This window comes from Daphnia carinata, chromosome 6, assembly GCF_022539665.2.
Source record: "Daphnia carinata strain CSIRO-1 chromosome 6, CSIRO_AGI_Dcar_HiC_V3, whole genome shotgun sequence".
Classification (NCBI taxonomy): Eukaryota; Metazoa; Arthropoda; class Branchiopoda; order Diplostraca; family Daphniidae; genus Daphnia; species Daphnia carinata.
In genome coordinates this window covers 1,490,962-1,517,716 of record NC_081336.1, presented here as the reverse complement: position 1 = coordinate 1,517,716, position 26,755 = coordinate 1,490,962, and the positions used below count along the sequence as shown (strand labels likewise).

The 26,755-nt window shown below is 40.5% G+C and overlaps 4 protein-coding genes across 17 annotated transcripts; 1 reads left to right on the top strand and 3 right to left on the bottom strand.

The window, feature by feature from the left end:
• Positions 1–4,916: 4,916 nt before the first annotated feature.
• On the top strand, positions 4,917–5,948 carry LOC130690594 (uncharacterized). The gene is made up of 3 exons (XM_057513622.2): positions 4,917–5,470; positions 5,590–5,706; positions 5,787–5,948. Exons 1-3 carry the CDS (start codon positions 5,162–5,164, stop codon positions 5,925–5,927), a joined length of 567 nt encoding a protein of 188 aa, XP_057369605.1. The 5' UTR covers positions 4,917–5,161; the 3' UTR covers positions 5,928–5,948.
• A 2-nt stretch (positions 5,949–5,950) lies between these two features.
• Positions 5,951–8,830, bottom strand: LOC130689497 (plasminogen-like). Its single transcript, XM_057512443.2, is given in 12 exon segments — positions 5,951–6,629; positions 6,699–6,905; positions 6,970–7,131; positions 7,191–7,404; positions 7,470–7,597; positions 7,652–7,789; positions 7,854–8,052; positions 8,128–8,216; positions 8,277–8,347; positions 8,547–8,611; positions 8,613–8,656; positions 8,776–8,830. Coding segments are annotated over 12 exon segments (1,497 nt in total). The 3' UTR covers positions 5,951–6,504.
• Positions 8,831–12,280: 3,450 nt separating this feature from the next.
• LOC130690527 (uncharacterized) lies at positions 12,281–20,469 on the bottom strand. Of its 7 annotated transcripts, XM_057513529.2 has the most exons (10): positions 20,396–20,469; positions 18,400–18,512; positions 16,725–17,929; positions 16,520–16,649; positions 16,273–16,406; positions 14,069–14,360; positions 13,759–14,007; positions 13,622–13,686; positions 13,520–13,535; positions 12,281–13,390 (listed from the first exon to the last, which is right to left on the bottom strand). In XM_057513529.2, the coding sequence occupies exons 1-10, from the start codon at positions 20,442–20,444 to the stop codon at positions 13,385–13,387; spliced, it is 2,259 nt and encodes a 752-aa protein (XP_057369512.1). In that variant the 5' UTR covers positions 20,445–20,469; the 3' UTR covers positions 12,281–13,384. The 7 variants fall into 7 exon arrangements, with proteins under 7 accessions (XP_057369512.1, XP_057369509.1, XP_057369510.1 ...); XM_057513526.2 differs by lacking the exon at positions 13,520–13,535; XM_057513527.2 differs by lacking the exons at positions 13,520–13,535; positions 20,396–20,469 and adding an exon at positions 19,760–19,854.
• A 38-nt stretch (positions 20,470–20,507) lies between these two features.
• On the bottom strand, positions 20,508–26,446 carry LOC130690557 (longitudinals lacking protein, isoforms H/M/V-like). Of its 8 annotated transcripts, none has more exons than XM_059495874.1 (9): positions 26,257–26,445; positions 25,995–26,185; positions 25,770–25,935; positions 25,330–25,697; positions 25,192–25,270; positions 25,030–25,128; positions 21,191–21,263; positions 21,006–21,108; positions 20,508–20,920 (listed from the first exon to the last, which is right to left on the bottom strand). In XM_059495874.1, the coding sequence occupies exons 2-9, from the start codon at positions 26,163–26,165 to the stop codon at positions 20,870–20,872; spliced, it is 1,110 nt and encodes a 369-aa protein (XP_059351857.1). In that variant the 5' UTR covers positions 26,166–26,185; positions 26,257–26,445; the 3' UTR covers positions 20,508–20,869. The 8 variants fall into 8 exon arrangements, with proteins under 8 accessions (XP_059351857.1, XP_059351858.1, XP_057369559.1 ...); XM_059495875.1 differs by having other exon boundaries at positions 20,508–20,732; XM_057513576.2 differs by lacking the exons at positions 20,508–20,920; positions 21,006–21,108; positions 21,191–21,263 and adding an exon at positions 22,030–22,372 and having other exon boundaries at positions 26,257–26,446.
• Between the last annotated feature and the right edge of the window lie 309 nt (positions 26,447–26,755).

The window sequence follows — 26,755 nt, the reverse complement described above, 5'->3', positions numbered from 1 at the left end:
GCTATTAGTTGGTTAAAAAAAAAAGAGAAACACAGAAGCTCCTAACAAAAACCCTCCATTGTCTGTTTTAAATTTACGGTTGCCATGACGACAGACGACCCTTTTTTTTTCAATGTTGAACGGAAGGGCCTTTTTTTTTTCTAGAGCAGACGCGTCGAGAAAATAAAACGTAATCAAATGATGACGGCCAAACACGTGTGATTTTTCCCCCTCCTTTATTTAAAGGCGCCTAGTCTATCGAATGAAAGAGAAAAAAAATCGTAATAATAAAACGGAAAATATGTTAAATATTAAAAGAGGGTCCATTTTACCCTGCGGGATCTTCTCAATCGAAAGAACAAGCTTTTTTTTTTTTAAATTTTCTTTTTCTAGTCGGGAAAATAACAATAAAAAAGAGTCACGACCTTGAAAACATTTAATCTGAAATGGACAAAAAAGGAACGAAAGAAAACGTTTTCTTTATCAAAGGGAGGGTTGAAAAAAAAAAACGAAATTTCGAAAATGTTAACTTTGATTATAGAAAGGGGACATATTAAGGGTGTGCACCGACGTGTTTAACTCCATTAAAGAGATAAAAGAAAAAGAAATCTCATCAACAGGTCAGAGAGGAAATACGTATAGTTAAGCACCGGTTGACTGTTACATTCAAATGAGGTGCCATTTCCCGTGAAATTCAAACAAAAAAAAGGTGGAATTTGATTAGGTCTGTGCTGGGTCGTTTGCGGTGGTGGTTCGTATTTCACGCGTTCGTTCGGATTCCCTCCCATTTCAAAACTGATGCCCAAAGGGCTTTCATTATTTCATAAACAATTATTGACCCGATTTTCGTTGTTTCTCAAAATGTCCACCAGATTCCCCACAATTAACGTCTGTAATCATCACAATTAAAGAGTGGACCAATTTTTTTGCGTAAACTGTGAAAATCACAAGGATATCGACGTCATTGGCAACTTGGCCAAGAAACGTCTGTCTTGTATATACGCACAGATATTAAAAATAAGTAGCCCAAATTTTCAATTTTCAAGTGGTCTGTGTATATTTGTCTTCTGCTCTCCAAACAAGAATTCTATTTTCGTCTGCTCCGCATTTTGACTTGACCATTTTCGTAACTCTTGCCCTTTTTGCATTTTTTTTTTCTTCTCTTCTTTACCATCATCAATAGAACTATACCTCATTAGAAATACGCCTTGACCTATTGGATTTTAGTATTTTAAAAATCTTTTTGGCTATGGTCATTCTCGCCATAGTCGATGGAATTCGGTCCTCTTTTCGAATATATTTTAGCCGCTAGGGGATCTGTATATCATTTGGTCATTCAGGTCACATCTCCCGATTTTCGCTCTCGCGCAGACTACGCACACACGCCAAAAAGCTATCAAGGACTTCAATGTCTGCTGCGTAGTAGTAAAAAAAATTCTTTATTCTATTCTTTAAAGACCGACTTTTATTTTTTCATGAATGAAAATGGAAGGGAATTTTTTGTTTCAGTCCAAAAAAGAAAACAAGTTGTTATCATCTTTGATTTTTTTTTTTTGGCGGACAAAAAAAGCTTCACCGCTCTACCAGTCTAAAATGTGTGATAATTTCATTAGTTTTGTGAAAAAGATTAAACAGCTCTTTTTTTGGTTCTTTCGGTAAATTTCCCTCTACACAAATTTGTTTTATCTTGTGTTTTAAATTGTCATGTAGATCAAAAATGGAGAGGGGGGAGACTATTGCCTAGGGGGAGCTTAATGGCGGACATGTACAAAAAAGAACCTGTCACACACAACAAGATAGTGTACTACATATTATATTGAGAGCGTAAATCATTTCCACCACAAAACCTTCGTCACGCCCAATGCTGGGTTAATAACCCTGAGAAGAATAGAAAAGAAAACAAGGTCATTTGAGGTCAAATTCCTTTATTTTCTGTTCTATTCTACTCGAAAAAAAAAATCTACCCTACTTGACGGCTGCTGTTCATGAAAAAAAAACTATGGAGGGTTGGGTGCTCTATGTGTAAATATATTCTTGTGAGTATGTGTGTGTTTATTTGATTTGAAAGGGGCCTAGAGACCAAAGCGGCTGCCAGACGATGAGAGATGGACCAACTGTTCGTGGTTCAACCAGACGCCGCCATCTTGGTCCCCCTCGCGTGTTCTCCCCTCAAAACCCTCCAAAAAGGAAGAAAAGTCAGCAAAAATTTTAGCTCTTGTTGTAAACAACGCGCGGTAATGAACTTGATCCATTCGAGTAATTTAAGATCTTGATGATCTCATTCCAGAAGTTTTGTTTTCCTCTTAAAAACACTTGATTGAATTCAAACATTTCGGTTCAACAAGTTCAAGAGTTTTCTTTTTTTTTCTGTCTGAATAAATTTGATTTTCTTTTTTTCTTGAATAACAATCAAATAGCAGATTGTGTAGGACGTTTTTAAAGGGAAAGCCAAAGGCAAAGGCTTCTGAGAATTAAAAACCTGTAGGGGGTTAGAGACGGTGGCAATAAAATGTGACTCATCGCAACTGACAGTTTCGAAAACAACGTTTGAGGTTTTCTGTTTTAATTAGATCATCCGAAACAGCAACGAGCAATGCCTTTAGGCCCACTTTTCAAAGTGACCGCCAAGATGCCTGGAATTTTGGCCGAAAAAGTTGGTCACGGGAATAACAAAAAATGACGGAAGGGCCGAGCGAGTGGGAACTTTCTTAGGCCGCATGTAAAACGATTGTTCGGCTCGTAATTCCAGTCACCGGTGACGTCTTTTAACGTGAATCAACTCGGATCGAATTTCGCTACGACGAAATCATACGCGAAAGAAATTAAAGATGATTATTTCCCGAAACAATATCGGAAGGGTATCGTGACTCGAACATTGAATCATTCAATCACGCGTGGGGGTAAAAAAAAACGGCAGCCACCGTGTTTCTTTCTTTCTTGAAACGAGATGATATTGCACTATTCTGACGTCATCCAAGAAAAATAGAGGAGCTTCAAACTACGATGATGATTCTTCACGGGAGGTATGTGTATACATATTTATTTATTTGTTATTTTTTCCTTTTAGAACAGAAAAAAAGGGACGACCCATGATGGTAGGGGGAGAAAAATGAAGGATGGACAGCAACAGAAATAACATTTGATAGTCTTGTTGAGGATTAGGTTACTCTCCCCTTTTTTTTCTCAACCAACCAAAAAAAAAAAAAAAAAAGACGAAAGAAGAAAAAAAAGTGAACGGCCAACTCGCACAAGTTCATAAAAATCTAGTCAACTTGGCCCGCGGGATTAGCTTACAATGAGACGAGGATCCACCATCAGCTATTTATCAAACATTCCTCAATGATGACCCTTAATCTTTCTGTTTTTCAAACTGTTTTCCTTTTTTTTTTTTTTTTTTTTTATTTTCGCTTTAAATGCCTGATTGAAGAATTTTTCTTTTAAAAACAAACAGTTTAATCATTTAATTGGAAGAATTATTGAATTTCGTGAAAATTTTAAGAAAGTGCCATCTAGCGGCGGTTTAAATTTATTTTTCTATTTTCGTCCTTCCGAAACACAATGAGACCCTTTTTTTCCCCTTCGAAAGACGAATAATTTAGGGAGGACTTCTTGCATACACTTCCAATCTCTTCAGTTCTACTTGACTTGACACGCACCCACGTGCAAACCGATGCGTTCCTATCACGCAACACTTCACTGACTGAACGCAGAGATGTGCCGCCCGTCGGCGTCGTGTTAACACGGGCGACTCGTTAGCATCAAAAGAAGCTCTCCGGCCAAATGTTAAAAGAGTCACTTCTTTTCTCTCTTTCGTTGTCTTTCTTTTCGTTCACGCCAATCGTGAAAATGCGCTAGAATTTTCTTTCCCCCTTTTCAAAAGACGACAACGATTTTCTCCCTCTCCAACAATAAACAAATTCAGACAAAAAAATAAAAATAAAATATTACTATCCATAAATGACTGGATAGGGTTTCCATTTCGTTGAAATGTTGACGGCTATTTTTCCGGTCAGAACAAAAACCGGATGAAATCAATTGAGAAACGGCCAAATAATAATTCTGTACTTTCTCTCGAAATAAGGGCCACCCCCTTAGAAATCCGAATTCTATAGAATACCATTAATTAAATGACAATTTCTAGCTGAACATTGGATTTTTGGTAAGGGCCCCTCCGTTTGATTTCCTAGCTCTAAATCAAGTTCAATTGGCTGACTAATCTATTTCCCGCATTCTCTCGTATCCACTTGACCCCCGTGATTTCTCAATCCACCCACCAAGAATTCTTTTGATTTCCCTTCGCTATGTACGTGGAATGCCGGGGCATTCAAATCCGATGACGGAGTGTCTATTTCTTTACAAGACGTCACCCAACCCAAAAAAAGAGAAAAAAAAACATCAAAACGAAATTAGCATATTTCAGGGTGGGGATGTCATTCGGCTATACAATGTAACAAGCGTCACAACACTTTTTTCTTGTTATGCCAACTCGTACAATAAAAAAAAAATTTACAAGAAACGCCTGTCGCATATGTTTGTCTTCCCTACAACAAGAAAAAGAAATTCCATGTCACATTGACAAGTGAAAAAAAAAAAAAAGAAATAAAAATAAATCGTTGAATTCCGGACGCACCCCCCCAACCATTTCTCACGTTATATTTCTTTCAACAAAATCGAACGATTTACAGCATGAGGGGGAGCTGCTAAGGATTCGTTCCTGGAAAAGAAAAAAGAACTGGACGAATAAATCAATCGGAAGTTGGAATTGGTTTCAAAAATTCTTATGGTAGAAGTCCCCTTGGACAGCTGTTGGTTAAATAACAGGAACGCATAAGAGTTCATTGCTGGCCATCTCCAATTTCTTGTGTTTTAAACTGCTGGCCAGAAAAGAAAAAAGGTCGGAGGGTGTTGAATTATTGACTCATGCGCCGTGACGTCGTGGAAACTAAAGAGACTTGCGCGGTAGAACAGCGTGTCATTGATCGATCCCTTGCTTTTTAAGTGTTATTTTGTTTTACACAGAGGGTTGATGGTCTGCTGGCACACGGCGAATGTGAAATTGTCTCTAGTGATGGCATTTGTGTTTCGAATTGCTCTCAAACAGTTGTTAGTCGAGTGGCAAAGCCCGGAAATCAGTTGATTGGGCGATTATGATCACGTGATTTTACATTGATTCAGTGAAATCATGTCGAGTGTCGGCTCAATCGTGTTATTGGTAACAGTGTTGGTGCTGATCTGTCCTATCTACGCGACCGGACACGACCAGTTGTTGGTTAGAGAGGAAAATGTTTCGAGCAGTTTGAATGTCTATCACGACCAACAAGAGTCTCTGTTAACGAGAAGGATTAGACAATCCAGTGGGCTCCCTACGTCGAATCATACATTGACTTGTCACCAGTGCAGGAGTTTTGAAGATGGAGACCAGTGTATCCATCTACCGACTAATTCTAGCATCTTTAACGAGCCCTGTGGCTCCCACCAAACAGCCTGCATGGTGATAGAAAATACGTCATACCCTTTCGAATTCCTACGCTGTTTTCACTTACTAATGATTAACTGAACATGCAATACAATTACAATTGAAAGTAAACAAAACACTTACCTTTGATCCAGGTCAAGAGGTTTTCTTACACCGAGAATGCCACATCTCCATTGGCACTTTGGTACATTGAACGTAATTGTTCCAGCAAATGCGAGCCTGGCTGTCTGATACTTGGGGAAAGAACCAAGGTAACGATTTCACACTGCACATGTTAACTTTTGATGATTAAACTGAACGATGCACAACGATTTATCACACCCGAGCACAGCTCTACGCCTGCATCTCCTGCTGCAACGAGAACTCGTGCAATACAGGAAATGGCGCCAACTACCAACGATTCTCACTCGATCTGGCGGTCGTGCAAATTATTTTTTTTATCTTTCTAAATTTGATTAAACTCGCACATTAACAAACAAATTAACACAAAAAAAATGTCATGCTAATTTTTATGTATTCATTTTCACGTCTGAAGATATATTACAAAACTATAAAATACTGGAGCTGTACAAACCAAACTAGATCGATTGAACACACATTGTGATAGTCATCACCCATCATTTGTTTTATACAAAACCATCAGGCGGGAAAAGTTGGCGGGAAGATATTTACTTGTTGCCTTTTTTCCCCAAACTAATCGTCCATTACTTCAGAGATCCCTTTTTACCGCTAATATATATATATATATATATAATAATAAATAAATATACATAATAATACAATATTTATAGTTATACATAAGTTTAGACTATTAGTAGGTATCATATTTATATAGTTAGTAAAAAAAAAGTGCATTTCTGTCCACAGCTGTAATGTGGAATCTTCCATGCCACTTTATCTAAATAGGTTTGTACAAGATTTCCACGAAGGAAAAGATATTATTTAAAATAAGCTGACCAGTTACGATAGTGTGAATGCATCCATCTTGACTGGGATCGGTGGGGTAGGTTCGGTGGGCGGATTAAACGTTGTACGGTGAATTTTGATAATTACAGTTTGCGAGTCGAATCCTGAATCCAGTTGAGGTAGTGCAAGGTTTTAGTATATACACCCGGTTTGTTTTTGTCGGCACAGCCATCACCCCAGGAAACCAAGCCTAGCAATTGAAATTGCCCTAAAAGTTGATACGAAATAGAATTAAAAATCAAATGTCACGAAAGAGATCTTAAAAATATAACCGTACCATTGACGGAACAGGCAAGAGGACCTCCTGAGTCACCCCTGCAAGCATCGGTGCCTCCTTCCAAGAATCCGGCGCAGAGCATGCCGTCAGGGAAACTGTTGGAATTGAGTTGATTACCGTAGACTTCCTTCTTGTTGCAAATTTCGGAAGAGATCAGAGGTACAGAGGCCACTTTAAGCACTTTTGACACTGTGTCTTCACTTGCAGCTGTTGAAAATATTAATTAATTTACGGTTTTCAAAGAGGTTAGAATAACAAGACAAAATGTTACGTTTTTGCATGCCCCAGCCGGAGACGCTGCACCAAGTACCCGGTTGGTAAGCGCTTTCTGATGTAGGCATGCAAATTGGCTGGGCAACGTCACCAAAAACGACGCCTTTGCCATTGAGCGTGGCGAGTTTCACCAAAGCGATATCGGAGCCGCCTTTGGTAGCTAAAAGAAAAAGAGCGCGTTCAATAAAACGCACTCGAAGATTATGTATGGCAAGTTACATTTGAATTTAGGGTGGATGATGAAGTTCTCGACGGGGAAAATTTGTTCTTTTGCCTGAGATACACTGGTGTCATGCTCGCCGACGACTACGACAAACTCAGTTTTGCGCAAGTGATCGATGCAATGGGCAGCAGTTAGGACTAGACGCTCAGAGATGATGGCTCCTCCGCACCACTGGCGAAGGGAGCCGCCATCCTTAAGCTTGATGGAAACCTTCGTTGAACAAATGGCGTCAAGTTTTCATTCGTGATGAAATCTAGTTTGTTTTTTTTACGCACCTGCCATGGGATAGCTCCGACGGGCGCGTCGACTCCATTGACAACGCGACCCAAACGGCTACTTGTCGGACGAGGAGGTTCGAAATCGACTACGCGCTTACCGCACGTAGCGCCCGATCTCATATTTGCTAAAATAACATAGGGTGAAGATAACTCAAGATAATCTTTAACAATTTCTATACCAGATGAAAAGATAGTTCTGCGTTTCACTCGTTCAGACTGAGGAGAATCCCAGTCAACTTCAACAATGATGGCATCAAATTCACCTTCAAAACCATCGAAAGGTTTGTCATTATTGTCAGTATTCAAAAGTGCATCACCTGATGAGTAGTCTAGCATTAGTGTGAGGTTTTCAACACAGCTGAATTAAATTAATACTCTTACCAATTGGACGGGTCACAGTAAGGTCTGGGATAACTGTACTATTCTCATTACGTTGGAATGTGATCCAGAAGCTGATAATAGTAGCCTTGTCTGCTTTGCGAGCAAATTTAGCATCAAGAAGTCTACACTGGTCGAACTGGAGGTTGTGTTGGAAGCCAATGCACTTGAAATTGACTACCTCACTGCATAACTTTGCACACTAGAAAGCAATATACCCAAAAACAGTTATATCAGGCTTTGGTGATGGAAAACTAACTCGACCTTAACTACTTACCGATTCCTGCGAGACGTGTTCAACGAGAATATCTTCGGTGATCTCACGGGTGGATACCAGTTTACCATCGATGACATAGTCCTTCCTCTCTGCAATAACAGTTAATTTTTGAACTACTTGACAGCCAACAAATATGATAGCTTTCATACCGCAGTTGATTTCGTCTTGACCAGAAGCACAATTGTCGACACCATCACAAATTTCACGGGTTGTAAGACAACTAGATGAAAAAAACCCAAACAATTAGAATTCGAAATGGCTTCGAGCAGACGACAAAATTGCGAAGTATCGCCACTATCGATTTCTATTAACTGGCGCCAAAACTCATGTCAAATTGAACGAAGGCTAGTTAGAGGACGGACCGAATTGTTACGTAACATAATTCAATGTTAATCAGGTTTTCTGTGAAAATGGCTCACCGAGGGGTTGCCGATAGATCGTTGCAAATCAACGAGGGGAAAGCACATGGCGAAGATCCAGCTTCATTCCTGTTTTTGGTTGGTGATGGTTAATGGCACGCCATGTACACCTGAACGAAGCAACGATAAATATTGTGAAATATTTCTTCATTAAGTTACACAAACTTCTTATCTTTTAGATCCCTACAACTAACAAAAAACGAAGTTGTAATACAAAACCAGTACTTACACATAACGAAGAACGACAAGAGGTGAAGGACGGAGAAGTCGGCGGCTAAATACATAATGTACAAACGTTACAAGACGAATGACACAACAAACAATTCAAGCAACGCAAATCACAGATAGGTAGACTTTTCCCCCCTTAAAATTACACAACTAAACAAGTAACGATGTGTTAGTTTTTTTTTTTTTGTTCGTTAATTATTTTTGAGTTGCGAGTCGGGCAGATTGAATGGACGTGTCTTTCGTTAGCGTTGACCGACTTGCGACTGATGGTTTATACGCCATTCGCCTCGGCTGTTATATAGTGGGGCCGCGGTCTGATGAATTCTCAGGTATACCCACAATACAACACTATGTTGTGCGCTACCCATACTGCGTTTAGGTATACGATACAAAAGAGGATGTGGAGACCAGAGGGTGGTTAAAAGGGAGAGAGGGGGAGAAACGAATATAGAGTGAAACGAAAGAATAAAAAATTTAAAGAGGGGAGTTTACTAGTTCAGGGTTCCTCTATCGTTTGTTTGTTTTGTTTTCTTCTCCCACTTTGTTACTCTCTCTCTTGTTCCTTCTCCTTGTAAATAGCTTCAGGTGTTTCCAGCAAGATTGAGGGCTCGTCTGGTGGGCACTGTGTACTACAGACACCAAGTGGCATGCGTAAAAACACCGCTCCTGCATATTAGCATAGAAAGTGAAGGTGAGCATTTCACAAGGGCCATAATTTATTCAGCTAGCAGTTTTTTGTAAGCAAAAACAAACATTGTTTAGCCTTAATCGAGAAAGACACATGCATTTGTAGGCTGTTGGCTATTTAACGCGCCCTTCAATCACCGATTTTTAATCGGTAGGTACTTTAAAAATTTAAAACGGATTACGTGAAAAAAACAAACGATGACGGTATTGAAACGAGGTGAACCACGCCATATAGACACGATATGATGCACTTGTTTGTTGTTATTGTTTCACTTATGTAAATAGTAGCCTGCATGTTTTCTTTACGATATGCGTAATGTGACCTAGTGGCCTTGTCCCCAAATCTATACGCAACGAAACATGACTATCACAATAAATCGGGGGGTGTGTGAAGCTCGACATAATCTCGTTTACTTGCTAAATGAATCTTTTTTGTTTAAAGAATCACAATTTTTTAATAAGAAGTCCAAAGGGTCGCAAAAGAATCATTATGATTCGAGAATATCACGCACCTGGCAAAGAGCTTTACACTCCCCCCCCCCCCCCAAATAAATGCAAAACATTTAGCAATCGTCTACGTGGGTCGAGTTAACGCAATTAAAGTGCTGAAATGCTCTTTATCGGAGAAATCCAATATTACATTAATTATTATTCAAACATTAAACGATCGCTTTGGATACCTCTGACTATTTCCTTGGTGTTTCTTTATCACATTTATTCTTTAGGGCGCTGCGTGATACAGCCTCTGCCACCTGAAATAAAAGGATGATGGCAGGGCGTTACGCATTTCCAAACAGACGCGATCGACCAAGATGGACTCGTGCGATAAATAAAATGCTTTTTTCTTCTCGTCTTACGTCTCCCCTGAAAGGAACTAATAGAGAGGAAAAGTTGTCTACACAACAATTTAAAAGAAACAGGAATTCAGGCCAGATATTATAGAATGATTTGTTGGAGAAAGCTTAAATAGCGCACCCGGAACATGTTCTTCATGCTGTTTCTCATCGTAAAAAAATTCATTTTGATTGCATTAAACGATGGAATTCCAATTACTTTCGAGCAGCCTTGACCTACTAAGAAAACACACGTGCCATCGTCTCGTTATCGTAAACGAACCGAAACGAGAAAGACATTTAATTGCGTCTTGGATCGCAAAAATGTCTGGAATGCTCCGGTGGGGAGAACCTATCGACTGAGGCAGAGAGAAAGGCAAAGGTGAAAGTTTCTTTTTGAATTAAATAAAGTATAAACATAACCCCGAAAAAAAAAATATATAAAAGGATGACCAAATATGTTGTAATCTAAAAATCAAAACAAATCTGAAGCGGGTCAATGTTGCTATCTCATCTGCTGTTTAACTACGTAGCGGGACGAACGCGGGTATTCTTAGCGGTCATTGGGTCACCTTAATTAAACTGACGAGGTCGAAGAAACCTTCAACTTAAGATGGTTGTAATAGGCGGGGGTGCGGGCAGTTTTAGTTGGGCACTTATTCTACTAATTCTATGTGTGTGTCAAGGTAAAGAAATTTGGTCAATCTCTGTTGGATTGGAAGTGGTGAAAACTAGGACACAACTCTTACCCTTTCACCCTCATGACGATTTTTGAGAATTAATTTTCTTTAGTGGGGCATTTTGGTTCCATAAATCACCCATCGTTCTCCGTCGTAGACTTTATCTAGTAAAGAAAAAAAATGTTAAAAGGGTAGTATAGCATAGCCGTGTACGCATTTCAAACAATAACAACAACAACAACGAACAGTGTAAACAAGCAAAACAAGTATTACAGAAAGTCGTCTGCTAGCAGGTGACCAGTTTTACCCGTGACGCTTTTGATTTTTGTGATTTGAATCTAGATTCAAGCAAATCCTGATTTGGGTTTTCTATTTACGATGAGTCACATTTAAATCTATAATTTTGCATGCCACCATGAATCCCACTGAAGCTGCATTAGTTTTCCCAAAGCTTACCGTAAATTAAAATGGATTTATTCGTTGTATGTTTCGTATCGTACGAAGCCAGTCAAGATTTCCACATATCCTTGTTAACACAATTCAAAAGGTTGCAACCCTTTGAATGCATCTTTTAAAATAAATCCGGATTTCTGATGGGGAAAATGAAAGGATTGAATCCTTTCAAGAGATAAACATAGCGATAGAAATTGGGAGGAATGGTGATTATTCTAAAGCTACCCCCGCCCCTCTTTCCTGGTGATACGAACGTAAGGAACTCAGCGAAAAGTTTAGAAAGTTCGGCATATTTTTACGATGTTACCTCATTATATTAAACATGACATTAATTAAGACTCTGATATACCTTAACGAATTACAAATTTTAGGTCGTGGAGAACTGATGATGACAGATAATCAGACGATCGATATGCCACCACACAGATGTACGGTCACGTGAGATGTTATTCTTTTTCCTTTTCCTTTTCCTTCATATTTTTTGCTAAAAGGCGGGAATCTTCCTTCTTCCACCTAGCGCCTGATATGAGAACTGCATTTGACAACTTTGCAAAATGGCGCTAATTTTCTATCAACAGAATCTGTCAAAAACTGAACCCAATGGAAACAACGGAGGATCAAAGGGGTCTGTATAATTAAATAATAAAAAATGTTTAAAACTTAGATCCATTTTCTTACCTACACACGTTGAGCTACGAACTTTCTTTTGACGTCACGCCCACTTGATCTCTAAATCCCTAAAGTTTCAGCAATACGAGAAAAAATGGGAAAAATAGAATCAAAATGAAATCCCATCAGCACAGCCTATTGACATAATAGTACAATCAATCGTAACGTTAGCAATACAACACAGTTACGTACAACTCCGTGTATTACGAGAATACTCTGAATCAATCCATTCGATCCAACTGCCAGTAACCCAGACGAATAATAAAGGGAACCAATCGATCAATAATTTAGGTGACATGGTAAATAAAAAAGCAGAAAAATCAATACGTTTAAATCCGAGGAATGTGGCAGAATTAACCAAGACGATGTATTCCGTGTGTGTGATGGATCGGCAATAACAAAAGAAAAGGAAAAAATCGGGACGGTAAGAATAATTCAGGGTCAAGAAGTTACGTGAATGAGTAGTTATGTCATAAGTCAACGTTTGGTGAACAGCAATCTAAACAAATACTTGAATTGGAGGGCACAAACAGAGACGGTGAGAGCTGGGTGACTAAACAGAAAAAAAAAACAATTGACAAGCTTCTTTTAAGAAAACAGTGAAGGAAAAAAAATGAATGAAATTCAGCAGGGTGTGGTTGGTATAATAACAACATGGATGGCATTAAAGTTTTACGTTTTCTTTTGTTGTTATTAGGCTAGTTAGTATACGGAGTGAACTATTTCACTGGAATTTTTAATAAGGATGATGACAACCCTTTCCCTAATTATTCAAATATGCGTTGCAGACACTTTGTGCTTCAATTAAATTGCCATTTCCGAACGAAAAAAAGAAAATGAATCCATCACACGAGACGAAGAAAAAGAACAAAACGAAATCGAGCTGTAAATACGAGTTCTCGGGGCGACAAAATGACTAGGGAATTACATATCTAAACAATCGAATTAGATCTTCTGGAGTGTGAAACCTAATAAGCTTCCTGGCTCTGATTTTCTTTTCTTATTTAAAGCTTTACGTTACCTCAGCCTTGCCTTTCAATGGGACAATCACGTGACAAAGAGAACGGAAGAAACAATTTAGTTACGCACGGGGAGGCAAACAATCATCAAGAATTCATGATATTTTTTTTTTTAAAGAATTGAAATTTGGGTGGGAACAAAATCAGAATTATAAGACTATAGTATTACAATTGATTAAAGCTGGTGATTGAATTCGCGTCATCACTTTGTCGTCAATCTGATCGGACGAGACCGGACTGGCAATCCCGAAGCAATGGGTAGCTTCATTTTAGTACTGTGCATATATACAAAACAAGAGTTTCATCATTTCGTTGAGATACGCCTCCAAAAAACTGCGTTAGCAAGGGCATGCAGTTGTAACAAACTAAAAACTAAAGGATCATGTCTCCTATCTAATGTTTACCTGTCCTATCCTAAAGCTGCATTTAAAATGCCCCCAGAGATAAGAGATAATACGTGACTCATTGTAAGATTAAAGAGCAATCCATAGATTAGGGCTCCCTACCTGACTAATTGAACTTCATCATTATCCGACGGTGATGTACCGTTCGTGAGGGCACCACTTCGTGCCTAGAAAAACAAACGAAACACGAATAATTACCACAAAACAAATGTAGAGATTATGGCCGTACAATAACGTACCCTGTCGGTTTGTGTGGCAACATTGCACGAAGGAGCTAATTTAGTAGTTGCCATCAAGTCTTTACTCTTGTTTAAAGATGTCCGTCCATTAACAGCGCGTAATTGATTCTTTAGCGTTTTGATTGTTGTGTTCTTCTCTTGCAGCTCTTCCCGCAAGAGAACAAGATCGCGTTTCAAGTCCCATAGAGGCGCTGCATGAGATCCGGCTGGATCTATACCACCGCAATTGCCATCTGTTACAGTTTCCACCTACACCAAGACAAATAAAAAAATCAAATGTATATTCATAAAAAAATTTGAACTGACATACCAAAAGATTTTGTAACGTAACCAGCTGAGACTTGATGTCGGCTAGTTCGTTGGCCATCGCCGTGTACTCTTCCAATTCGATGACGATGGTCGCCTCCGCAGGCGGCCAGTAAGTGCTGCTGCTCTCGCGATGTTTCGACGACGAAGACGGAGACGTAAACAGTTCAGCTCGCATCGTCGCCGACCTGACAACATCGGCAGAAGCAACAGGACTGCTACTGGCCGTTGCCACTGCCGTCTCCTTGAGGCCGTCGTCGATATCACTGACGCTGGCCACGCGTCGTCGCACTAGTCTGAGCTCACACAAACAATCGATTTGTTAAACCAACGCCGCCATCAGGGAAAAAGCAGAGTTGAGTTTCTTAAAACATCGCAGATGGTCGTGCGGCTACGGGCACACGAGAGAGTCCAGTTAATTTTGACACGTTTTCAGGTAACGAGATGCTAACGCAAACTGACGTTCTTATCTCTCTCACCTTGTGCAAGAAAAAAATCTTTAAAGAACCCCAGAAAAAAAAAAAAACGGACAGCGAATGCCCGCTAGCGTTTCCTCTCAAGTTTGACTACCGGACTATGGGAAAATTGGGGGAGATGTTGAAAAAGGAAAGAGACACGGTGGACACGCAAGTTTATTCACCTTTACTAGACTACGTATTTTTTTTTCTTTTATCCTCCCCTGTTTATCGTGAGAAAAAGTGGACGACGCGGGAATTCCCATTTCGCTCTTTTGAAATTCCTTTCGAGTAGCTGAAATCGAATTGATTGAAGAGGTTTCAAGACCAGAAGCTGAAGCGGTTCATCCGGTTAAGATAATGAGTCGTCGATGAGATAGCGGGTTCACGATTAACGGTGTAACATTAGCGTTTGAAGAGCGTGAAAAGAACGGGAGAAGAAAGATAAAGAAAAGTCTCTTATCCACTTTTTTTTTAAAATTAAAATTCGTTCTCTTAAAAAGCGGAGACGATTGTTGAACTTCTCGGTCGTGATCAGCTCTTTGATCCGAAGCCAAAAATAAAAATTAAACAAATAAACTCGACATGGATGAGGAAAGAAAAACGGACAATAAAGTTCGCTGCCCTTTCTCTCTTGTGGTTTGCTTAGCAGAATGCGGACGGGTGGCTATTGTTCAAATAAAAATATAAAAATTATTACTCATTTGATACGACGACATTTTTTTTTCAGGGGGGAGGGTACAATGCCAGCCATCCAATCAACTAGCAGGTGTCTGTTGTCACCATCCGCTAGTGTTTAAACAAAAAAACTAAGGTTCTATCCTATGGCAAGTTGATAAACATCTGAATAAAAACTAACCTGGAAAAAAGAGAAACCAAAACACGGAATTTCCTAATGTTATCTCGCCCCTCATTCTCTTTTAAAGAAAAGAACTTGACATCAAATTCTTGCCAAGCGCAACGAGTGGCCAACAAAAAAAAAAAAAAAAAAATTCACTGCTTCTACACGCGCACAAACAACAGGTTTAATAAATTACGAAGACAAGCGGCTTGTTTTTGTTTCGAAACATCGGCCATTTTCTTTGTTTTGTTATTGTTATTACAGCCGGACCATAAGTCCAGTACCGTAAATGACCAGGGCCAAAAACAACAACAACAAACGAAATGTTAAAACTCTTAAATGAGAGGGTAGTTTTGAATACCTCTTAAGACAGAAGCAGCGGCCGACGCAGCAAATGAAAGCCAAGAACAGAGTCCCGTGCTGTTCCAGCTTCTATCGCAAAACTCTCTGGCTGAATTCCAGCGTCCGTCTGTGCTGAACGCAGCACCAGACGAGCTTACCAGGAAAAGAAATGATGATCGTACAACCATGGCTTTAAAGAAAAAAAAAAAAAAACGGAGGGAAGTATCGATAGTTTTCCTTCTCTCACGTCTGACGCTCTTCGATCCCATTTTTTTTTTGTTCTCGAAAAAGAAAACAAAAAATTCTTAAAAAAAAAAAAAAAAAATGGCGCCACTATTCAAGCTCCTACTGGTGGAAGGTGGAAAAGAAGGAACGCGGTGCAGTTGCTTCATCACAGACGAATGCATTCGATCTAAACCGTCACGCTTTCTTGCTCACGGACCACCTGCCACCGAAGAGTAAAAATGTTTGAAAAAAAAAGGCCCTTGGAAAATTACTCGACTGGAACGCCTCTGGAGTAAGACAAATGTTCACGCTGGACGCCTGCCATTAAACCACAAATGCACTGACCTGTGATGGTAGGATGATACGTCCGATTGGTCGTCTTCCGACGGCGGATAATTGATCATGGACATAGGCGGTAAGTTGTAATGAAACAACTCCGATCTCCACGAATGCATCGGCGACGCCGGAACTGAATACGACTATTAAAAAAATAAGAAAGAAAAAGAATAATTACATTTAAAAATACGATCATCAACAACAGTTTCAAAAGATAAGCAAGAAAAAGAAAAAAAAGGAAAGTATAGTAATCAACCTGTCCGAGCATGACAAGACCGGGCTGGTCGGCAATTTCATCGTCAATCATGGCGTCTGAAATGGATGTAGCATTAGAATCTTCTTCGTCGCCATGATGGCCTTCGTCTCGACTTTGATCATCTCCTTCCCTGTAAAACATAATATATATCTATTATAAAGAAAAAGCATTCAAATTTGATGGGATAAAAAAAAAAAGGACTAACGGAGATGGCTGACATTCGGCGGCGCTGGAAGGCGTTTGCAGTTGAAGTTCAATGTCTTCAATAAAATCTTCATCTTCATCGACGAACGTGATTTCTGCTTCGCACGCAGACTCAATGCCGAAACGTTCCACATCGACTTTCACGGCTGGCCTCGACTCCTTTGTCTCTTTCTTCGGACTGCAGACCAACGGAGGCGGTTCCGGCCCCAACTGTTGGCGAATTTCTTGTTCCAGCGACGCTACAATAGCCTCGACGCTGAGACGCGGCCTCAGTTCCACCGATTTGTAATCGTTGCTTTTGCTACGACCGAGCACTTGCGCCGCTCGGTTCTTAATCGACGTCAATTGAGGAGTTGGCAGCCTAGCTGGACTTTTATGCGGCTGCTGGTGCATTTTGGTGGGCAATCGCTGAACCGCAGCTGCTCCAACGGTAACTGACGACGTCAGCCGGAGCGAAGTGGGACGCGGTGATTTTGTTTGACGAGGCAATTCGCATGGGCCTCGGAGTTTGCCCACAGCCGGGATGGCAGTTTGAACGCAATTAGCAGAGTTCATCTTATCGATATTGATTTTCTTCGTCTCCGTTGCGCTGGCCGGTTTCTTGTTGAAGAAACCGAATTTCAGAGACAACGCCGACTTCCTGTCGGAAATCGTCGATTGCGACCGGCTGCTGGAGCAAGTGGCGAATCCGGAATCGGCCATGGAATGGCTTTTATTCGATCCGAAACTCGATGCAATGGACATGCTCGACGGTGAAGGTGAAACGGACCCTGAATCCTTGGAGGCCGTCGATGTCTTGTTCGATAAAGTCGAGACGGGTGGCGGTGGATTGAGAATCGTCCGGTTTTTCGAATCCAAACTGACAGTGCGGAAATTACTTGTCAAATTGGCTGGTTTCGCTTGTTGCAGCGATTCTGCCTTGGCCACGATGTTGTTGTCGGACGTTTTCAGTAAGCGCGGTAGACTAGAAGGTCGAGGGATGTTGCCGTTGGAGTCGATTTGCCCACCTTTAGTCAGCTGGATGCTGATCGGACGGGCGATGCTGACCGAGGGCGGCCGTAATTTCGACCGTAATTGCGCTATGTCGTTGCCTACGTTGTTGTGCTGTGCAGCTGGGGCGTTGTTGCTAATGTTGCTGGAAACAGTCCCTTCGTTGGCCAGGGCCAAGCGGTTTTTTGTGGGAACCGGATACTTCTCCATTGCAGCCTGAGTATAACAATAGACAGAAGAGAGGGGGAGAGAGAAAAAAAAAACATGTTTTAAAAGAAAATAACCAGAAAACGTTGGGTCAAATGTCATGCACTTGAAACTCGGAGCATCTCGTGCACAACGTACACTGCGGCTAACAAAAGCGACACGAATTAGAAGGAAATTACAACTGAAATGATGTTCACAAATCTAACTGCGACAAGGAAGTCGTCGTCGACTGTGGAAAGTCGTAGAAGGACAACAACAAGATGGAACCTTTTGATAATCAATACCCTTTACATTAAGGTTTCCCTTGCGGCCTAATACGCCTGCGCCGGGGACTCAATAAACCTATCGTACATGGCACCCACGTGTTTTTTTTTTATGTCGTTGATGACCACTTTGATCCTCATGGGCGATGAGCAAACTCGAGTATGTTTTGATTTGTCAAGATAAATTTTGTGACTAAAGGAAACAAAAACAAATACCTTGCGAAGAGACACAATGCTCCTGCCTCTGCCACTTGCTGCCTGTTTCTCCAACGCTGCCTGCTGGCTCTGTGAAGAAACACAATTGCCCATTTGCTGGCTGTGACTGAAACCTGAAGGGAAAGAAGAAAAAACTGTAGTCAAATTTCTCATGGTAACTTGATATATGGAGCAAGGGCTTCACAGAATACTATTAAATAGCCAACAACCATACAACAGCAGGAAACAGAAACAAATGCTATCCAAATGCACACCTGTCTTACAGAAAACACAATGCCCCAACCAAAAACTTGACGCACTGAAAGGGGAGCTCAAGTGCACAGCTATAGAGCCTGTCAACTGTGCGCAACATCAGCAAAATCTCAACTGAGGAGGTCCAAGAGAATTCGGAAACAAGAGAGAAAGCCTTAATTATCCAACTTTCAAAACAAGATGTTCTTCTTCTTTTCCTGACGAATAAAAGCTTTCCACTCTTTTCAAAACTACGGCCAATTGATGGAGGAGTTTACAGTAGCAAAGAAAATGAGCTTAGAACAGGTCTGAAAGTCAACCAACCTGAACCACCCAGCATAATGGTTTGGAATTGAGCGGGCGCTGGGATGGAAAAGGCACCAAGATAAATATCAACGGGCTAGGAATTTCTAAATGATTAGAGTGGACAGCTGATAAAAGAAATCACAGTCCCGTCTTATCGCAAAAAAAAAAATGAAAAAGCAGAAGTTACAAAACACACATCATACACACACGGTTTTTCTCACGGCCACTGGTTAAAAAAGGAAAACAGGTTTAAGAGCTGAAAATCAATAAAAACAACTATCGCCATCTAGGGATTTGCTACAAAATTCAATAACTCATTAAACTACAAAACCTGTGAGGGGTAAAAAATGTCTTTCGGGATGGATGACTCCAACAGATTGCAAGCAGTTGAACATCGATTTTGCAAACTAACCATTTGATGCAAGAAATGTGTAAGACTAGCTTTTACTATTTCACATTTCCATGTTGCAAAAAAAGGTATTCTTTCTGGGCCATCAGTTCAGCATCAGTTCACGTGGTAGGAGATGGCGCTGAAACCACCACCTGTTTTCCCTCGAAAAAAAACAAAACACTAACAACGGGAAACAAGAATCTTCCCACCAAACTACTACTAGCTTCGTAAAATCTTTCCTACCGAGTCGTGACTACTCAAGTATAGCCATGATTATTACAATACGTTCTCCAAACTAGTTTTAATTTCTTTTCGTTCTTTAGTACAAAACAAAGGAAAGGCCTTGGGCTGAAGATGTGTAATGGCCTTAAACAACATCCACTAAGTGAACCGCCAAAAACAATAATTGCAAGGCGAACGATAGGTACGTACCAACCCAAACCTTGTTAGTGAAGAAAATGACAAATGAATAGCTTTGCATTCATGTTATTATCGACATAATGACGTGCTGATGATGTCATTTGCCCTTTCATATCTTCCACGGAAATGCAACAAGTCAATATGGATGGACAGTACAAACAAAACTGGACGGAAACCGGTTGGTTGGAATAGCGATGACAAAAAGACGACAAAAACTTGCCTGGACAAATAGACTTAAAAAAAAAGGAACGTGATGACGTGACCGGCAACGATTATCCAGCAAAAATGTTTGAAGAATGCTTCTTTTATTCTTTCGGCAACTTAGAATTCCCAATACAAAAGGACATACACACTCACGCACGAACGTCGACAAAACACAACTGTTCAACACCAATGTCAACAGCAGTCTGCGTGACGTCAAAACTTTTCCACCACTACGAATGACTGTGCCGACTCACGAATAATAATAATAAAAAAGAAACACGTGAAACGCAAAAGAAAAAAAAAACACGTTTTAAATATGGAAAGGAAGGAAGAAGGAAATGCTTAGAATTCTTTTTTTTTTTATTGTTCTTGCTTAGAGTATGGGAGAAATCGAATCACGAATGGGTGAAGCGATATGAAACACAGCTCACACATTCGTTCAACCTTGTAAAACCCTTGAGTGACTGATCATTTTTTTTTTTTTTCGTTGCATTTTTATGTGGATAATCCGTCTCTTCCAGCCACGTTCTTCTTTTGCCGCACGATATCGCCAAACTTTTGTTTTGTTCTACCAGCGAGTACCAACCCGTGAAAATTATGTGAGTCTCCGATTGGGGTACGTATTTGAGTCGTTCGTTCCACTCCAAACGAATTGGGTAGGTGGTGCGTGGAACACGAGGACATTACTTTGTGGTTAACACAGACAAGACGGGCATACCGACTTGGGTTTCTTTCAAGAAGATGACGAGTTGGTGGTCGCGACGAACGCCCCTCTCCTTGCCTACATCAGAGAGAAAGAAATGTTTTTAAATGGGATTTTCTGATTCATGTGATTCATGCCAGATCGTAAAGATGCAGCCAGGTAGCAAAGAATAGAAGCTAGAGAAAGTTAAGACATCCGGCACTTTCAGGATTTCACTAGAGAGACCCAGAAGAAAAATCGACAAGAAGCCGACTGTCACGACTCATCTATCAGATATATATCTATTTTTTTTTTTTCTTTTATTGACAACAACAGATGGTCGTAGTTATGAGGGGAGAGAAAACTGCTTACCGGACAAATGTGATCTTTGAGGTAGGCTTTACGACGGAAGCGGGATCCACAATCGAGACAAGGGAATTTCGGTTCGACAGCTATGCACTCATTTTTGACGTGCCTTTATTTTTGTGTCGAAATTGGGGAATGATAAAAGAGAAAGGAAATTAGGGTACGTCGATAACACGTAGCAAGTCATTTACCTCGTGTACGAATTGGGATGTGTGTAACGCTTGGAGCAATTGGGACACACCATCAGGAATGCAGTAGAACCACCTATGAAATTGAACGACAAAAATAATGCAACTGCGATTAATTAGTTATGACAAAAAGTGTGTGAATTCTCTTTATAAATATCAATTGGTGATTTTTATATGGGAATTCAAGGACCCATTTGTGATGTTATTGTTCACTAAGTAAAGAACTGGTTTAGCCAAAGAGTCCCCTAACAAGATTGTGAAACAAAAATCCGGTTTGAGAAATTCTCGATCCAATTAACCAATATCGACGATCGCTATATAAACTAGAAGCTCTTCAAATTCAGATAGTTATTACTGTATACACAATAGACCCAAACAGATTCGACAATGGAGAGTGCCGTGTATTGTCTTTTACTCAATCGAAACAATGAGTATCCAATTAGCCAGTAAAGACGGCATTTTGTTTTTTTTATTGATCATTTGACAGATGGGCCGATTTGCGACGATCTCAATGAGTTATCGCGCTGAAATCGATTTACATATCCATAAGAGCAAATAACGGAAAAATAGGGCAGTTTGCAATTGGTTCGTTGCGTAGGAAAACAACATAAATATTTCTATTTCTAATCAAACCGTTTGCATTTAAACAACCGAATCGTTCAACATGACTAGACAGACCGCCAACATCGTTACTTTGTGAACCGAAACAGAGTCAACGAAGAGAACAAAAAAAGACATCAAAATTTCGCCCTTTTTGTCATTTTCTTTTTTGTATTCAATTTCAAAACGCAAGACTGATTTCCCAATTTTCTTTTGTTTTTTCCTTCACCACATTTTGAAAGGAAAAAAAAAAGAGGTGGGGGGCTAAATTTCGAACGCATTAACGGATGCAGCTTGTCGTGAGTTGGGAATTTCACGAAGTACCCAACGGTTCGGGTCGAACAATACCGTGAACTTCCTCGGCGTGTATGTATAAGAATCGCTTAACGAAAGTGAGATAAGAACACCTAGCAAACGAGCATTGGAAGTGGGGCAAATGAGAATACGGTCCAACGAGAGCGCTGGCAGAAGGCTGTGCACAACCGTGGTAGTTTCGTCGCAGATGTTGCAATAAATGTTTTCTACACGTATAAGTCCGACAGCAAACCGGGCAACTCAGTCGATATTGATAGTCCACCTCGTCACCTAATTAATTAACCGGAACATTTGGTCAAATGAAGTATCATCATCACACAATACATTTGCAAAAAAAAAAAAAAAAAAACAAACAAATGAAAAAAAAAAAAAAAGAAAACGTGCTGTCTATTCGCCGATAATTCGATAGCTACAACTAATTTGCGACATTTGAATAATTGTGAAAGCTCAGGTTATGTCGGCTTAGGAATCCCCTAATGAACGTAATGTAAGGGCAAAAATGACAACGGAAGACGGGTAGGATGCACGGCTGGTCTTCGCGGTAACCAGAGGCCACTTCGCCACATCCTTGACGTAGATGACGATACAAAAGCCTCCTGGTCTTATAACTCCTTAGGCAATTGGGGCAAACAATTCGATCGGATTGACCATCTTCATCGGCACCTATCAAGTAGGGGGCAACAAAATAAGGAAACACAGAATTAGGATTGCAATCGTAGCACAAGTTCCGTATCTCGTGTCTACAGGTTTCAATAAGAAAAGAGCTTTCGAAGTCCGGGACGAAATAAGATATTTGAAGTGCGCTATCTCCGATCAAAAGTTGTCCTCTAGCAAAGATTACGAAATAATCGTTGGTAGAACTGGGCATTTGTATTGTCTCAGGTAACACAAGTTCTTTCCAAATTTTCAGAGAAGCTGAAAGCAGACGTAAAAAGACGGTTCCAAAACGATACGAAAAGGACTTAACAGCCTAATGGGCGGTCTGAGAATGTCGGTACAGAAATCCCTTAATGAACGTAATGTAAGAGCACAAATGACATCTGTAGATGGGCAGATGGCATGGTTGATCTTCACGAAAGCCGGAAGCTACCTCCCCGCAACCTTGTCGAAGATGGCGATACAAAAATTTGTTGGACTTATAGGTCCGATGGCAATTGGGGCAACCGACGCGAGATTGACCCGTGTCCATCTCGTCACCTATTGACCAGAACATTTGAGAGAAAAAAAAAACAATCACGGACCCATGAGAATGTGCCAAACGTAGAATAAAATCATTGCTTTTGTTTTACGACAATCGTTTGTCAAAACAATGGGGACTTGCTGAGTTACAAAACGAACAGATAAACAGAAAAACTCAACGCGGAGATGCGGTCTAATGGGCGTGCTCGGCCTGAGTTCAAAAATCCCTAAATGAACGTAATATAGGGGCAAAAATAGCATCGGAAGACGGGCATGTGATTTGGGGGGTCATTGCGACAATGGGCCATGGTTTGCGGTGTCGCCACATCGCAGCCTTGACGAAGGTGACGGTACAAAAGCCTTCGATACTTATAAGTGACAATTTGGACAGACGATCCGAGATGGACCGTCCCCTTCAGCGCCTGTAAGCAGAAACCAGGCATCGAATGGCAAAAATCAGAAAGATAGAAATACACAAAACAAGGAATCAAATCAAATGATTTCCAATTTGTCTCCGACTTTGGGGAAAAAAAAAAAAACGTTCTTGTAACAACAAAAACAGATTTTTATTTTGAAGCGGTTCCCTGTGCATTCTAAGGTGTTTTTTTTTTTTTTTTTCAAAAACAAAACAGGCAAGACATCAAAGAGGAACATCAGCAAGGACAATCCTGGTTGTGCTCGAGCTGTGCGTGTTGAAGCAGAGAAGCCTTTAAGTAAGTTGTGTAAGAGCAAAAACTGCAGCGGAAGAAAGGTATGTGACTCGGTTGGCCGTCGCGTCGATCAGCCGTCGTTTTCGTAGTCATTTCATCGCATCCCTGGCGCAGATGGCGGTACAAATGTTTCCTATGCTTATAACTCCGATGGCAATTGGGACAACCGAAGCGTTCGACATGAGACTCATCATCCATCTCGTACCCTAACAGAACATTTGGAACAAACAAAAAAAAACAGGGGACCAATAAGAAAGAACGAATCAAACTATTACATTCTAGAATTTTAACCAAAACGCTGTCAGATCGAAACAGAAAAAAGAACAAGTTGGAAACGACCCTCTATGAAATTCGACGATATTCTGATTCAGGCGGGAGAATGAGAAATTAAATTGTAGAAGCGGAAAAAGAGTAGGGAGGGTAAAATATCTGGTTGGAAAGCGAACGCGTATTCAACGGTAGTCCAGCTCGGGATGCAACCGCACGACATGTCGTTTGATATTGCGCTGATGGCGAGTGACGAAATTGCACGAAGGTAACGGACATGTAAATTTAGGCAGAGAACCGCATTCGTCGGAACGGAGGTGGACCAGCATGGCACCGACCCAAGAGAACCTGGCCGAACATCGCGGACAAACCGTTGCCAGAGTCGATACTGCCGATATGGTCGTGGCAATCGCTTGAAACGCGTCGGTACTGGAATCCTTGACAGGTACGACGGGAGAAGCACCTATTGATTGGAGAAGATCATCCGTCAGATTCGGCTTTTTAGCTATTGGCACCCTATTACTCTTTTCTCTCCACTTTTACTCTTCCCGAATTGGATAACTAAAAAACGTTGGCGTGTCTACTAAGCCCCTACAGTTAAATGGCCTTCTCGTCAGAGGACAAAACCTGAGGCTAAGAGATTCAGGTTGGCCTGATTTGCACGGAAACCACGGCCTTTCTTCCTCGAAAGGGGAGGAATCAAAAAGAGTGCTATTCGGGGAAGGCAAATCTAAGTGGAAGGTGCACCAAAAGGTAATTGAAGATGCCTACCTCGAGATGCTGTTGTACTGGATGAATTGTTGGTCTTGGATTGTGTTCCTGATGGACCGGCAACATTGTCGACAAGTTTCGTTTCCGATGCAGAAGAGCCTTAAATTTTTTCATATCATAAGTTTTAATTGATGCTCAAAAATAAGTGAAGCTGTTCATTACTGAAAGTGATTTCGCGGGTCGAATTAGGTACAATAGATATCATGCCGGGATCAGATGTGCTCCAATCGTCGTCGCCATCCTAAGGGAAAAGAACTGTTCAATCGGTTTGCAATATGGAGCAATTGATTTATGATTTACTAATGCTCGTGATGCCCATTCTGTTCCGTTGTCTTCCAGATGATCTTCCATGTGGTCCGAGTCCATTTCAGATTCTAATTTTGTGTCAACAACAACAAAATGGTCATCTGGGTCTGTGCTCGGTGGATTAGTCGGAGATTCTGAGGGTAGAATGTGTGCTTTCTTGGCAGGAGGTGGCTTAGGTCTTGAGGAAGATTGGTTTTGAGTAGGTGGATGAGAAGAATCATTGTCATTTCTTTGGGGATTACTGGAAGTTGATAGAACTGATGAAGTAGGTACAGATTCATTCAATGTCCTTTTCACAGCAGAAGACCTAACATTTTGATTTGACTTGGGTTTTGACTGATCTCCTTCTTTATACGCTAAACCTGCAAGTGGTTGTCACATGATTTGCTCTCATCCTTCCATGGAGTTAATGGTACACAAATTTAGAAAGATACCTTTGATGTCAAGGGCTTCAGCAGTCTGTAAAAAACTTGCAAGATGTTCCTGAGCAACATTGACTTCACCTTTGTACATGTAATCAACAAGGGCTCTGAGGTCAGGAAAACTGACATCTTTCAAGAAAATGAATGCTTGCTTGTCAACTTGTTTACTGAGCATCTCCTAAACAAAAAGAAGTGTTAAAATATGATTACTTCTTGTACACATAAAGACTACCTTACCTCAAAGTAATTGCTGCAGGCACATAATACTAATCTGTGAACCCTTACAAATTGATGGTCAGCAGCTAGCGTCACATCACACATTGATTCTTTCTCCAACAATTTGTCAAGAACACTAACTAAAACATGGTGATGGTTATTCCATCTCAAACAGAATTCTTCGGCATCCATGACTAATTAGGCGACGAAACCTATTTGCATTCCGAAATAAATAAATTGAATGAAATAGACGTGACAAGTCTATCAAATTGAGAAGCCATACTTTGTTCCTGTTTGGTTTGAAAGGCTTGCTTTTAAAATAATGTAAAACTAAAATCTCATCTGTTCTTCTCGGATGTAATAGGTTACGTGCTTGGAATCCCCGCGGTTTCTGGGTTACTAACACCAATTATTTTTAAAAAAGGCAATTGACGTATGTGAATGTTTTATAAGACGTGACGAAAATAACGGTTTCAGTCTCAGTTTCAATATGGCGACTGTGTCAAGCTAGGCAACGCTATCTAGCGTCCGAACTTGTTGGGAAAGTTTTACCAACCCTGAGTGCGCAAGCCGATTGTTCCCCGCCTTTGTATTTGAGGTTGACCGCAATTTAAATTGAGTAAATCTTGGCATATTTCAACAAACGCTTCCGGTTTCTAAGCGAAATTAGAAAAGATCACGTAAAAAACTTCGGTCATGTATTGGAACCGATTTCACTCCTGTGTCCCAAATCCAACAGAATATACACACAAAATGTACATCCAAGATTCCTTGTTCTCCAA

Coding starts and splice junctions, on each gene's coding strand:
- LOC130690527 (XM_057513526.2), bottom strand. CDS start 20,444: ATGCAACGAAAAAAAAAAAAAATGATCAGTCACTCAAGGGTTTTACAA. Junction 17,930..18,399: donor GCATTGTGTCTCTTCGCAAG/GTATTTGTTTTT, acceptor TGTTATACTCAG/GCTGCAATGGAGAAGTATCC. Junction 14,008..14,068: donor TTACGTTACAAAATCTTTTG/GTATGTCAGTTC, acceptor GTCTTGGTGTAG/GTGGAAACTGTAACAGATGG.
- LOC130690557 (XM_057513575.2), bottom strand. CDS start 26,165: ATGGATGCCGAAGAATTCTGTTTGAGATGGAATAACCATCACCATGTT. Junction 25,271..25,329: donor AATGGGCATCACGAGCATTA/GTAAATCATAAA, acceptor CTTTTCCCTTAG/GATGGCGACGACGATTGGAG. Junction 25,129..25,191: donor GACCCGCGAAATCACTTTCA/GTAATGAACAGC, acceptor AAAAAATTTAAG/GCTCTTCTGCATCGGAAACG.
- LOC130690594 (XM_057513622.2), top strand. CDS start 5,162: ATGTCGAGTGTCGGCTCAATCGTGTTATTGGTAACAGTGTTGGTGCTG. Junction 5,471..5,589: donor CCCACCAAACAGCCTGCATG/GTGATAGAAAAT, acceptor CCTTTGATCCAG/GTCAAGAGGTTTTCTTACAC. Junction 5,707..5,786: donor TACTTGGGGAAAGAACCAAG/GTAACGATTTCA, acceptor ACCCGAGCACAG/CTCTACGCCTGCATCTCCTG.